The sequence below is a fragment of the Atta colombica genome, unplaced genomic scaffold, assembly GCF_001594045.1.
Source record: "Atta colombica isolate Treedump-2 unplaced genomic scaffold, Acol1.0 scaffold155, whole genome shotgun sequence".
In the NCBI taxonomy this organism is placed as follows: Eukaryota; Metazoa; Arthropoda; class Insecta; order Hymenoptera; family Formicidae; genus Atta; species Atta colombica.
Window position 1 is genome coordinate 1,419,856 of NW_017259245.1, and position 13,350 is coordinate 1,433,205.

Here is a 13,350-nt window from a genome sequence, read left to right on the forward strand (position 1 = left end):
ATATATTATTTTTAATTATAGATTTTTAATGGTCAGTCAAATAACAAAAATATTTTATAAGTATAATTAAAGCAAATATAAGTATATGAAAATAAAAATCGGAGCGTAAATCGGATATAATGGAAAAATAACAGAAGTGTGAACGAAACTTCCAGAAGCCGAAAATTAATAAAAGAAGCATTTAGAAGCTTCTTTCACATTTCATTGTTCCAATTTTCGCCTTTTAAAAGTTTCGTTCATGCTTCGTAACGTCGAAATCATTAAATCGACGTTAAATCGATGTCAATTCAATGCTGATTTAATGATTTCGACGTTGAATCGACATCGATTCAATATCAATTCCATTATTTCTCACTGGGGCTGTGTTTCCAAACTTTCTCTCCGAGGAAGATTTTACTCTGTATGCTATAGCATATGTTACGTGTACTGTTCGAGTAAAATTTTCCTCGGAGAGGAAGTTTTGGAAGTAGCCCAAGTAACGTTTAGAAATATATAAAGATACACAGAGAGAAGACAATAGAAGACAAAAGACTACTGGATGCGGTTTATGCCATATCTGCCATATCAGATGGAACGACTTGCGATTATTTCTCTCTATAACACTGTGTAAAGAAATATTAAAGAATCTGGAGACACGTGCTTCCGCGAACCCTTTTGTGTATATTATATACAAAAGAGAAAATATGATACAGCTAATAAATTGAGAGATCCAAATATAAAACGAAAAACTACTTTCGGTTAAACTGTTCATTCCTAGTATTTCTTTTTCCTGAAACACAAAATTACTGCAGTATCTTACCTCCATTTTTTTCTCAATTTCTTTCTTTTTATTAGAGGATTGTCTCGCATTTCCATTGACTTCATCAAAATACGCATGTATACTGTCACGAGTTATACAGCGATTTTTAAACACTTTCTTCAACAACATATAACATTTATCTTCACTTTTTCCTAATTCAATTAAAAACTCGAGAATGTTGATTTGTTTTACTTTTTCCTTGAATGTTTCCATGACTCCGGCGTTGATTGCGAACACGTCTACTTCACAATCAAACGGTCATAACTTGTGGTTTAAAAATTAAAAATAAATCGTATTATAACGATTATTGTATAGTAAATTAAATTATATATCACAGATCTATAAAATTTACGACCGAACACTGAATTCTTCCTAGATCAGCTTGGCTGTTTCAGTATTAAAACTGCAATAAGACTGCGACGTATTTTCTTGAAACAGCACAACGAACACTAACACAGATTACACATGTATGAAGGGAGGAGAGGAAAGATTTTTTCTAATATCCTTCGTCATGGAAAATGGCCTGGGTTAGCCAATCAGCTTCATCCTCCGCAGGTACTGCTCAAACTAAAGGATTTGCCGATTTTCGATTTACTTTTAGCTTGATTTTCGTCCATCTTACTCTATCCTGCGCAATCTAGCTGTCATTTAGGGCTACTGTAGACAAAATTTTTGTAACAGTAACCATAAGACGTAAACTTAAGCCGATAATAGGATATTGTTCTAGATCTACGTAATCTAACGGAAATAGAAGTAGCAATAAACTTATCTCTAAGACAAATGTCAACCGGTTGAAATTTGCCTTATGAATAAGTTTACTGCTATTTCTATTTTTATTAGATACGTAAATGTAAAGCAATATCCTAATCCTAATTGACTTCCCTGGTAATAAGCTCATTTTGTCAAAGTAACGACAAAATGATGTCAGCTTGTTACCATTGGTTTAAGTTTACGTCTTACATTACGAAATTTTGTCTGCGGTAGCTCTAATGCCCGTTTCCACTAATGTAGATTAACTTTAATCTCGGTTCAACTTATTCTATTCTAAAGATTAGAAAAAGACGAAGAATAAGTTGAATCGAAATTAAAGTTAATCTACGATAATAGAAATGGGCATTAGACTGATCGGCATTTTAACTTTATAATATAATATAAAGGATAAAGCCTGTATTGTAATTATGTGTATATCGGTCATTTAATTTTTGTCTTTCTACTGTCTTGATCTCTCTGCATGTATATGTATAAAATTTTAAATTATAATTATTTTATTTTCATTATTATTATTATTATTATTATTATTATTATTTTCATTTTTGCGAAAAAGATATATTTTTTTTAAATATATAAAAAATTATTCAAATAAAAAATAGAAATCTCTATTTACTTTTAGAACCGCGTTAAATTATATTCGAGAGTCTTTATTGTTTTACTGTCTAATTTTATATAAATAAATTCTTCTATCATTCTGCTTATAAAAATATTTAGTTAAATTTAAAATTGATATCACTATTTTAAAGATCAACAAATATATTTTATGTTATCGTTTATTATGTTAGTTTTATTATAACGATGATATTGCAATTGTATATATACTGAGTTTATTAATAACAGTATATCTAGGAAATATTAACTGAGAGCATGCTTATTTTATTAGAAAGAAATTTTACATCGACAGCTATATGTAATATTAATATTGATCTTGATAATATTAATATTCATATTAAATCACATACATTTACAAAATCTCTTTTATCTATCATCAGAGCAATCTGTAAATAAAGCAGTGATCGATGATGAAATCAGAATAACGGAAGCTATCGATGCAACAAAGGCCACAAGTATCGCAGTATGTTTGAGCTACTAAATGCTAACTTATGCTCGTTTCCATCAATGTAGATTCCATCAATGTAGATTAATTTTAATCTCGGTTCAACTTACTCTTCGTCTTTTTCTAGTTCTAAAGATCAAAAAAAGATAAAGAGTAAATTAAACCGAGATTAAAATCTACGTTGGTGGAAATGAGCAAGTTAGTCATCCTTTTCGAATAGATTAGAGAATAAAAATTTCGCCAAGTGATAGTGAAACAAGTGACCGTTATCAATGATTCAGATCGTCATTGACACAAGTATTGATACTTATATTCTATGTATTTAAATTTATATAGAGTGATTCACTTCTTTTGTCATTTTCTAATGATTTTTTAAAAATCAATACGAATTTTCTTTGTACAGAAAGAAACATTAAAAGAGAGTTTACTTATAAATTTTATTTAGCATAATTATTTTGAAATATACACATCGCAAAAGAAAAAAAAAAGACGCGAACAAAGAGAAGCATAGATCTTTGTTTTAAATGAATACAATTTAAAAGATGTAAAAAAAAAGAAGTTCTTTTATAGAAGTTTTTTAGAAATTGTTAGTAGATACAAAAATGATTTTTCACACAATATATTACATTGATTTTCAATCGAGATAATGAATATATAAAGCTCAGCATACCATAAAGGTTAAAGTTTATTTTACAATGTTTTCTTGTTTCCTGTTTTTATTTTTTACCTTTTGTTTTTTTCTTCTTTGCATCCATTTTATCGACAATTGTATTTCTTATTACATATTTCTCGTTTCTTTTGAAGTTCATTAACTTTTATCTCGGGCGATATAAAATAAAAAACCGGACAAAGAGCAAAAAAACAAGATGTAAATAATAGCAAAAAGCAAGAAACAAGGAAAAAGCATCGTAGAATAGACTTAATAGATATGTCAAAATTGTTTCTTCAACTGTTGATTTTAAATAATTAATATTGAAAAGAAATATTACAAAATATTTGTAAATAGAAATATTTTATTTTGATTAAGGATTTTGAATTATTTAATATAATTGAAAATTCTCTCAGCGCAATTAAAGTAGAATTTAAATATTATTAGCTATATGTCGTATTCTTGATCTATTATTTCAAAATTGATATGTCTGATAATAAAATACTGCATTCATTAATGTAAAATTATTTCGATCAAAGTAATTATTTTATACATGCTTGCAATTAATAGTATATGAAAAATAATTTTATCAATTTTGCAGAACTGCTTTCATCATGCGCAGTTTTCAACACTTTAGATTAAGGGTATTCCAATATATGATAGATTTTTTTTGTGTATGCGCTTTTCCACAACCAGGACTTTTATAATTCTTGAAAAGAAATGTACAAAATACTAAGAAAATACTAGATAGTATATACATTGCATGTATATAGATTTTTTGTGTATGTTTCTTTTCAAAGAATAGAGATCCTAATTGTATAAAAGCAGAAAATCTGTTTCCTTTAGTTCTTTTTATGCTCTGGTAATTTTTTACCTGCGGCACCTTAACTTCAGTAGACTCAGCTTCGTCAATTGCCGAGGATTCCATAGTGTGAAAGAGAGATTCCTAAGACACCTCGAGATCACTGCGAGCAACAGCAGATCCTTGTCAAAAGTTTTGCGAATACGTCCGAATCGCGTCAGAGAAACAACTGTGAAAATGGTCAATCTCGACTGATAAACTTTAGATACCATTCGTATATAATTATCGAACTCCTACCAGACGGCCGACTTATCGGACCTTATCACATTTGATTGTTATCGTGTCTGCTATCCGTCGCGAGCGGCTAATAGAAACGTGATGTTTATTCGCGAAACCGCAGGAACTTTGTACGTCACGTCGCAGGATGTTCGTGGTTGCGCAGTATTTGGGAACCTTGGAAAGGTCGCTGTCGTAAACAGTACACAGTTGGACAATTTATATTAAATTTATCGCATTGTCCTAAATGATCCATTCAAATTTTTGTGTTAATTTAACGAAAGATGAATGCATGTTAGAAAGTAACACAAATATTATGTAAAAATATTAAATTATTTTTATGTTATTTGGTCACTCATAAAAATTTATTTTAATACTGTGAAATATTGAATATCAATTTAATACGAAATTTATAAATAACATAATAATTTAACATAATAATCATATTTATTACGTTAAATATTATTATTTAGTTGATATAACATATTATATGTTAAATTAACACTCGAATATGTTAAAAATTCAACATAAAATTTTTTCAACATAAAAAACTTGAGTAGATCATCTAACACAATATAAAATTATTATTTATTATATAGGATTGTTATATTATAGTTTGTCATCATTTAATTTTAGCCAAGTACTCCACAAAAGGCACAATACACCTGTTATATCATTTTATCCTTGTCGTTTATTTAATAAGAATAAAATGTTCTTTACGTGGAACACAGCATTTATTTATACTTAATCTTTTTTGTCAACATTTTATAATAAATATATAAGTAAATATAGTCTATTTTATGTACTTACAAAAATCGTATAGTTTTAGTATGTCTCTTCATTTTTGAGAACTTTCGTAAAAAAATTTTTTTTTAAAAGATTGAAAAATATTTTGATTATTTTTAAAATTCCTATCTCTACAATTCAATTAAATCACTTTTATGATGAAAAGAAATTAATTAATTCTTTATTTTACATATATAAAATATTGTCCCTAATTAATTCAATTTCTCTTTTCAATAGAAAAAAAATTATAATTTTTTATATTAATTTTATATTAATTATATACTTGTATTATTAAAATATTATAGAATTGTCACTTGAAAAATTAATCAGAATCATTTAATCAAAAGATCCCAGGCAAATTACGTCATTTGTCGTTATTTTGACGTCAAATAACGTCATTTTGACATCAGCTTGCTATCAGGTGATGTGATCCATTTAACAAATTGCAAATACTTCGTTGACCAATTGAGAAGAACGAATTTTACAAATTGATCAATCAAAGAATGCTTTAAATTTGCAGCGTGAAATGGATCGCACCCAAAGTCATTCCTAAGGCGGTATTCATAATCGATTTTTATTTCAAAATCGTACTTAAGTAAGTTGCCTTAAGACATTAATGCAATCCTCTGATTGATTCGCGACTTCTTAAGACCGTACTTAAGACGGTCTTAAATATAGGATCTGACTATGAATACTGGCCTAAGCAATAAATCATTGATTCTGCCAAGTTATTTTTACGCGCTGCATTTCAGAAAGTCCCGCGGCCGCATGTGTCTAAAAGTTGAACGCAATTGGTTGCCAATCATGCTCAACGAATCATGACTTATGACGTTTTGCGCGAAGCTACCACGCTATCTATTTTGTACTGAAAATGACGCACAGTCTCAGTGTAATTGTTTTTTTGGAATTGTTTCCAACTGAAAGCTTGTGAATTGCGTCTGATCGCGTCTTTAATCAATTCTGTCATTATGTATTTTTTGTTGATTGGTCTCTCCACTTCCAACTGAAAAATTTTGAGTGTTTTTCTTCCCCTTTTAGAATAGTCCAGCACAGAATCTCATAGTTATAAATGTATAATGTATCCTAGCTGGATAGATTTTTTCTCACATCTTTTACTAGTGACCTGAATTTTTTCGATTTTCTCTCTTTACAAAAAGGTGATAAGCAAGAAAAAAGCCTTTTTTTTAGTGTAGAATTATGGTCTCTTAATCGTAACAAGAGTCCGAAATAGAACTAATTGTGATCTCATTCCCATTGTTTTGTTCCGAGGTAATCAGATATTCTGACCATATCCGTGCATTGTGCATCCAATCGTGCTCCTATTGTATTAGCTGCCATGTATATACAGGTATAGTAATGTGACGAAACGTATTTTAAAGCATCCTATAAATTGCGCATTATCTTTCTATTTTGCGTCGGAAACATTATATCTAGATAATATTGTAATTAGATATTATATTATGTCGAATTTATTTTAAGTGCAAAAGGTATCATGTTGTATATCTACAGAAAACAAATCTTTAATATCATATCAGTAGTCAGTTTCATCTGTTATTCTTTTTTATCGAATTTTATATAGGTTATATTTCAAAATTCACTACTTATGCTGACGATTAGTGCACGTAACATAGATTTTTTGCCTTGTAATAAAATTTGTATATTTTATCTTTCAAAATAGTCCTTTATAATATCAATATACTTCATACATCTTTGATATAAAAACACTCAAAACTAACTTTTAAAGTTTATTGTTAGAATATTGTTCAAAGCGTTTGTGATATTTTTCCAAATGTCTCCAACATCTTAAAAATGTTTATCTTTGGTCATGTTTTTTAACTTCGAAAATAGCATGAAATCTGAAAAGATCAGATCTGATGAATAAGGTGGTGTGACTATTCTCAATAATTTTTTTTTGGCAAAGAAAATTGTATGACAACATTCCTAAGCATAAAAATATCACGAAACAGTTTGTAGCTAATAAATTATTGAGATGAACTACCTAATTAATTAGATTTGACTTCTTAGATTTCATGTTCTCATAGCTTATGATGAAAGGTAAGCATTTTCAAGATGTCAAGGATAAAGAAATGTGATGAGTGTTCTGAATAACATTCTAATTATGTACCTTAAAAAAGATTTTCAGACTTTGTTAAATGTAGAAAATGTATTGATGTCAATTGGAGACTACTTTGAAAGATGAAATATAACATTTTATTATCTTTTTATTGCTGCAATTCGAAAACTTTATTGTCAGATTTTGTATATATATTTATTCATTTTTCAGTGGTACTTATACTAGAGAAGATCTTGATTTTAATAAAGCAACTGTGATCGCAGCAATGTCTGTCATGAACCAACACGTTGCAGTGAATCCTTGTCTCAATACTAATGCGACGCTTGGAATAGATAAAGCATGTTTTAGCATTCTGAATGAATATAATAGATCTTTTACATTGTATTCTCATTTAGCGGATTGCTATCTGGTACGTACTTGATAAAATAAAACTATTGAGTTTTGAATGAAACATTAATTTTTTTATTTAAACTGTTAACAATTATCCTTTGCTTTTGTAGTGCAAAGATGTTCCACGGGCTTTTTTACCAAAAGGAGAAAATACCACGTTAATTGTACCTACGAAATTTCCCTTGCACATATTTTACAAAGATAAGCTTGAAGAATGGTGTCAGTAAGTAACAAAATACAAGTTCTATGATCATTCTTATTTATCACATCTTTTACTAATATAAACGTATACAATTATTATTATTGTAATTATTATACTGTCGTTTGTTTACAGCACAACGTATAATTTTAAAGAACATGGAAGTTATGGATGGAATATTTCTGCGGAGCAACTTTGCTCGAACATTTATACCATTCGTGAACCGATCAACAGTTATCTTCGTAAGCCAAAAAAATTACATCAATTTTTTTAATTTGATTGAATGCATAAAGCTCACTAGTGCATAAAACATTGTACATTAATTTAATCTGAATCTAAAAGTGAAATGCAAATATTTTGAATAAAATTCATATTTTACCAAACAGAATAAAACATATTCAGGTATAATAAGGATTATGCTATTTCTATATTTATATTAAATATCTTCATGTCACATTTTTATCTTTATTTCATTCACGATGATTTTAATGTTTACGAGTACACAATAATGCAATTCAATCGAATTCGCTATTAGTCTTAATTTCTGGAGTGTCAATGATTATTTTTCTTGCAGCAATATTTGCAGCTTTTATGGTGTTTGTTCTGCTAACTATTTTGTTTGCTACTGTTAAAGTTATTATACGTGTGGTAAAGGGAAAATTATCTCCAGATAATGTACACGATGTAAGTGTACAAATGTATATTATGTGATTATGTGTGCTATACTTTATATTAAGATTAAGCTTGATATTATTAATTCAAGATTTAATATATGCTTTCAGGATTTGGATGAGCTTCAAGAAGCGGAGACGGCAAATATAATGATTAGGACAAACAGATCTAGTACTAGGATCCGTTCAGTCGATACATTCCGAGGGTATCTTCCTTTGCATGTGAAATGATTTAACATACTCTTAACATCATATATTATAACGAAAATCATTTCAGGATTGCTATATTATTGATGATATTTGTCAATAATGGCGGTGGCGAGTATATGTTTTTCAATCATAGCGCATGGAATGGTCTGACAGTGGCCGACTTAGTCTTACCTTGGTAAATTATCTGTCCCCTTTTGCATTTCATGTATATTTCGTTCTACTGCTGTTACACTCTTACATTGCAATTTCAGGTTTGCGTGGATCATGGGATTGTCGATCACTATATCAAAACGATCAGAGCTTCGTGTGTCAAATTCACGCGGAAAGATTATTTTGCGTTGCCTGCAGCGTACAATTATTCTCATACTTCTCGGATTGATGTTAAACTCGATTTATGCAAAGTCGCTAGATGATCTTCGATTTCCTGGTGTTCTTCAGTTGCTAGCTGTTTCGTACTTCATATGCGCCACTATTGAGACTATATTTATGAAGACGCATTCTCAGGTTTGAATTTTTTTTTCTTTATATAATAACAAAGTTACGTGTCTACAGTGGATCAATAATAGTGATAATTAATAATCTCTTAGGATGACGTGTTACAGTTCGGTCGATTTACAGTCCTGCGAGATATCTTGAACAATTGGGCACAGTGGTTGATCATTTTAGCGATTATGACGACGCATATGCTAATCACATTTCTCCTGCCTGTCCCGAATTGTCCAACAGGATACTTGGGACCCGGTGGTTATCATCATTTCGGAGAATTCGCTAACTGTACTGGAGGCGCAGCCGGTTATATAGACAGAATTGTGTTTGGCAGTCATATGTACTCCAAAACACAAAATCCTGTGTATGGTACCATCTTACCTCATGATCCTGAAGGTATGCATAACATATTTTATTTTTTCCAATAAAAGTTTTATAAATTTTGTATATTGAAATTTATGATCAACGTGTCACTTACAGGTATAATGAACACTATATCTATAATACTTGTTGTGTATTTGGGTGTCCATGCTGGAAAGATTTTATTGCTTTACTACCAATGCAATGCTAAAGTAATACGCTGGTTACTGTGGTCATTTGTTACCGTAAGTTCCAATTTTTTTTTATTCTACATAATGGCAACAGAAAAAAAATATATTTATACGATTAATAATAATCGATATTGATATTCAGGGTCTCATTGCTGGAATATTATGTGACTTTGACAAAGAATTTGGAGTAATACCAGTCAGCAAGAAAATGATGTCGCTTTCATTTGTTTTGACAGTATCCTGTTTTGCATTTTTATTATATGCAATCTTATATGTCTTTGTCGATTATAAACAATATTGGAGCGGTGCACCATTCAACTACGCAGGTACATGCTATCTAATACATATATAAATTTCTTTTTCCTGTTGAATCTTTTTTTATCTCTTTTATCATACAGTGTTCAAATATGTATTTCATTTTTTATGCATTAACTGCAACTAAAATGAGTTTTACATATTTTTACTTTTATATTTGTTTTAGGTTTGAATCCAATTATTCTTTATGTTGGGCATATTGTCACCAAGGGCATATTTCCATGGGCTTGGACACTGTCACATGCTACGCATTGGTCAGTTCTCGCTATGAATTTGTGGACCACAACGTTATGGGGTGTTATTGCATATTGGTTATATTTAAAAGACATTATTATATCTGTTTAAAATTAATAATGTCAAAGATATTATTAATGATTTTATCGTAAAGTATCATAATCCTGTGTTTAAGGGATTGAGTATTATTACTAATTGCTACACTTACATTATTGTTAATGCAGATATATATATATACTTGCTTATGAGACTGTATGATTACGAAAACAAAATTTTTAAAATAATATGTTAAATGATAAATATTTGTCGCTCTTATAATAAATTGTTGATTGATAAATGTTGTAAAATATAGAAATAACGCAATTTTCATTTTATTATGTATTAACTTTCTAAATAAAATTTTTATAAAATTTATTGTGTGTGAATGATTTTTTATTTTTAACATATTAATTTAACAGAATTTTTTTTTATTTTACATTGCAAAATAAATAATACATAAAATATATTTGTATATGACAATAAATTATAAATAGAATTATATAGAATTATAAATAAATTATAAAAAAAAAATCTTTTTCCATTTATATATTTCTGTCTTTTGGATCTTTATAGGGTAAACCTAGGAATTTGAAAACGTCTTCTTCCGATGTAATTTTTTCAGCTTCTCCTGGACGACCTGAAAATAATCTCTTATAACCATGAAATTTTTTGAATTGTTACATTTATGTATTGTTTCTCGATCATACTTTACCTTCGATTGTAAGACGCTTTAATGCATATTCATTCAAAGTATATTTCTTTTCCAATGCATGAGCTCTCATATTCTTGTTGAACAGATCACTCCCAGTGAAATAAAGTATGGCGCAATAATATTGATCGTGAAATGTAAGACGTATGTCTAATCTTCTGAAAGGCTTGCTTTTATCTTCTGGTAACTGACATATTCCCTGCACAAAGATGATATATAATTAAAAATGTTTTCCTCATTTAAGCGCTTCTTAGTCCTATTTTAATATACCATAAATTTAGTAGAACCAAGAGATATTGTATCTGTAATCAATTTTTTCTTTTCAAGACACTCAATAATTGTTTTCAATGATACAGCCTTCTTTTTTCCATCTTTTACTTTTGATATATAATCAGGATGAGTTATAAGAACATCGATATCTCCACTTTCCTCTTTGCCACGTCTGTAACTCCCACAGATAGTTATGAGATAAGCACTGTTTAGTTCCTTGATAGCATTCTTCAATATCTTCTCTATCTGTGCAATTTCTGCTCTTGGTATTTTCTTCTCAAAGTCATCAAAATACCTACAAGAATTTGTTATGTATTGAAATATATGCAATGTCAACAAATCAATTTCATACTTCAATCCCAGTTTCTGATGATGCGTAAGCTTGTCTTGATGCTTCTTAAGATCTTCCAAAGTTTTGATACCAGCTTCCACTAATTCCTTTGCTTTAGCAGGACCTATGCCAGACACCCGAGCTAATAGACTAATAGCGATATTAATATCATCTTTCTTGATCTGAAAAAAGAAAATATATATAGAAAGATTCACATATATATTGAAATTCTTATTTCAAGATTGTACATCTTCTAGTTTTTGCAGTTTTCCAGTCTGAAGAAATTCATCTATCTTCTTTGCGATTTTTACTCCTATTCCAGGTAACTTTTTCGCCTCTTCTCCACTCTTAACTCTCTCCGTCAGAGCACTTAATGTTCCAGCAGCTTTGCGATATGCATTGTATTTGTAAACGTTCTTGCTGACATTACGTTCATAATCTGCCAGTTCTGCAAATAGATATCTTATCATATATCTTTTGCGTATTCTTACAATACAAATCTAAACAAAATTATATTCCTTTTTCTTGTGAACGAAAAAAATCATTTTACAATATACAAAAGGAAATTACTTACCCATCAAAAAATCACACAGGTCATGATTTGGATTGTTCGCATTGCCTGTGGCCTTTCTTTTACCCATTATGCAGAAAAGAACACGATTTAAATTTCGTGGAAATAATCGATTCAGTTTGTCACTTCTTAATTTGACGAATATTTACTGCGACGGAATAACCTTTCAAGGTTACTGGCGTATTGACAGGCGAGAATGTCTTTGTGCTTAAAGATCAAAAGCGCCATATCTATAAGATATTCATGCACTATGACTGTTATTTCAAAGTCTTGAATGTCAGAAAATATTGATACTATTTGGAGCTAATCGAACTGATGATAGCTGATTGGACTGATTCAATTGTACAAATCTTTCTGTTCAAAAATGTCAAACGGTTCCATTTCCTGAAATTGAATTTTCTGTGAAATTTGGATTATTATTATTAAAATATACTTAATATTCATTAGTATTCATTCTTTTTTATACGATTATGCCATTTTGATTCCTTGTAATTAGTGTTATAATTATTAGGAGTGTGATTTAGTTTTGAGGATTTTGCGTATTGTCGAAGACTATTATCGCAGCTATTTCATGATATTTAGCCGTTTACTAATAATAGACGCAGTAAGAATCATATTTGTACTATTTAAAAAATAGAAATTCTTAAAGAGCATTTTTGACACGTGTTACTTTTATTTAGAAAGAAACGACGCCTGAAAATCATAGAATTCTGAGAAATTTATGTGATGTTGCTCCATCAATTGAGATATGTGAATATTGATTCAGGTGATTCAAAAGTGGCGATTTCAATGTTAACGACAAAGATCGCTCGGGGCGATCAAAAAAGCTAGAAAATGCAGCTTTACAAGCGTTATTTATATTGGAAGAAAATCCAATACAATCCACTTCAGAACTCGCCATACAATTAAATGTTGATCGTTACTAAAAACAGTTTACAGGATAAAAAATTGTAGAAAACGGAAGAATATTTTAATTAAGATTCGTTCATTATCTTGTTTAAATAAATCAGTTTTTGAGAAAAAAAACTCAAAACTAAATCACATTTCCTAATAACATAAATTAAAAATGAGTTTTATAGACTTAGAGTATCTGTTAACTTTATTACAAATTTTGACAGAAGAATATTAAATTATATTAATATTTATTATAATATTATAAT

The 13,350-nt window shown here is 29.3% G+C and overlaps 3 protein-coding genes across 8 annotated transcripts in view; 1 reads left to right on the forward strand and 2 right to left on the reverse strand.

Annotated features, from left to right (window-relative positions):
* The window catches only part of LOC108685618 (caspase-1-like), a 12,754-nt gene extending 8,442 nt beyond the window's left edge, over positions 1-4,312 (reverse strand). For both annotated transcript variants that reach the window (XM_018190492.1, XM_018190491.1), the window contains exon 1: positions 4,151-4,312. In XM_018190492.1, the coding sequence (XP_018045981.1) occupies positions 4,151-4,204 (54 nt within the window). In that variant the 5' untranslated portion in view covers positions 4,205-4,312. The remainder of the gene's footprint in view (positions 1-4,150) is intronic.
* A 1,681-nt stretch (positions 4,313-5,993) lies between these two features.
* On the forward strand, positions 5,994-10,684 carry LOC108685586 (heparan-alpha-glucosaminide N-acetyltransferase-like). 5 transcript variants are annotated; one of them, XM_018190444.1, is made up of 13 exons: positions 5,994-6,297; positions 6,410-6,488; positions 7,425-7,623; positions 7,715-7,827; positions 7,939-8,045; positions 8,378-8,487; positions 8,586-8,680; positions 8,752-8,859; positions 8,936-9,188; positions 9,272-9,566; positions 9,651-9,775; positions 9,864-10,047; positions 10,203-10,684. In XM_018190444.1, the coding sequence occupies exons 3-13, from the start codon at positions 7,480-7,482 to the stop codon at positions 10,379-10,381; spliced, it is 1,713 nt and encodes a 570-aa protein (XP_018045933.1). In that variant the 5' UTR covers positions 5,994-6,297; positions 6,410-6,488; positions 7,425-7,479; the 3' UTR covers positions 10,382-10,684. The 5 variants fall into 5 exon arrangements, with proteins under 5 accessions (XP_018045933.1, XP_018045932.1, XP_018045931.1 ...); XM_018190443.1 differs by having other exon boundaries at positions 6,418-6,488; XM_018190442.1 differs by having other exon boundaries at positions 5,994-6,488.
* Positions 10,685-10,687: 3 nt separating this feature from the next.
* Positions 10,688-12,559, reverse strand: LOC108685587 (DNA polymerase beta-like). Its single transcript, XM_018190447.1, has 6 exons — positions 12,194-12,559; positions 11,868-12,067; positions 11,641-11,801; positions 11,289-11,583; positions 11,022-11,217; positions 10,688-10,946 (listed from the first exon to the last, which is right to left on the reverse strand). Exons 1-6 carry the CDS (start codon positions 12,258-12,260, stop codon positions 10,852-10,854), a joined length of 1,014 nt encoding a protein of 337 aa, XP_018045936.1. The 5' UTR covers positions 12,261-12,559; the 3' UTR covers positions 10,688-10,851.
* Positions 12,560-13,350: the final 791 nt, after the last annotated feature.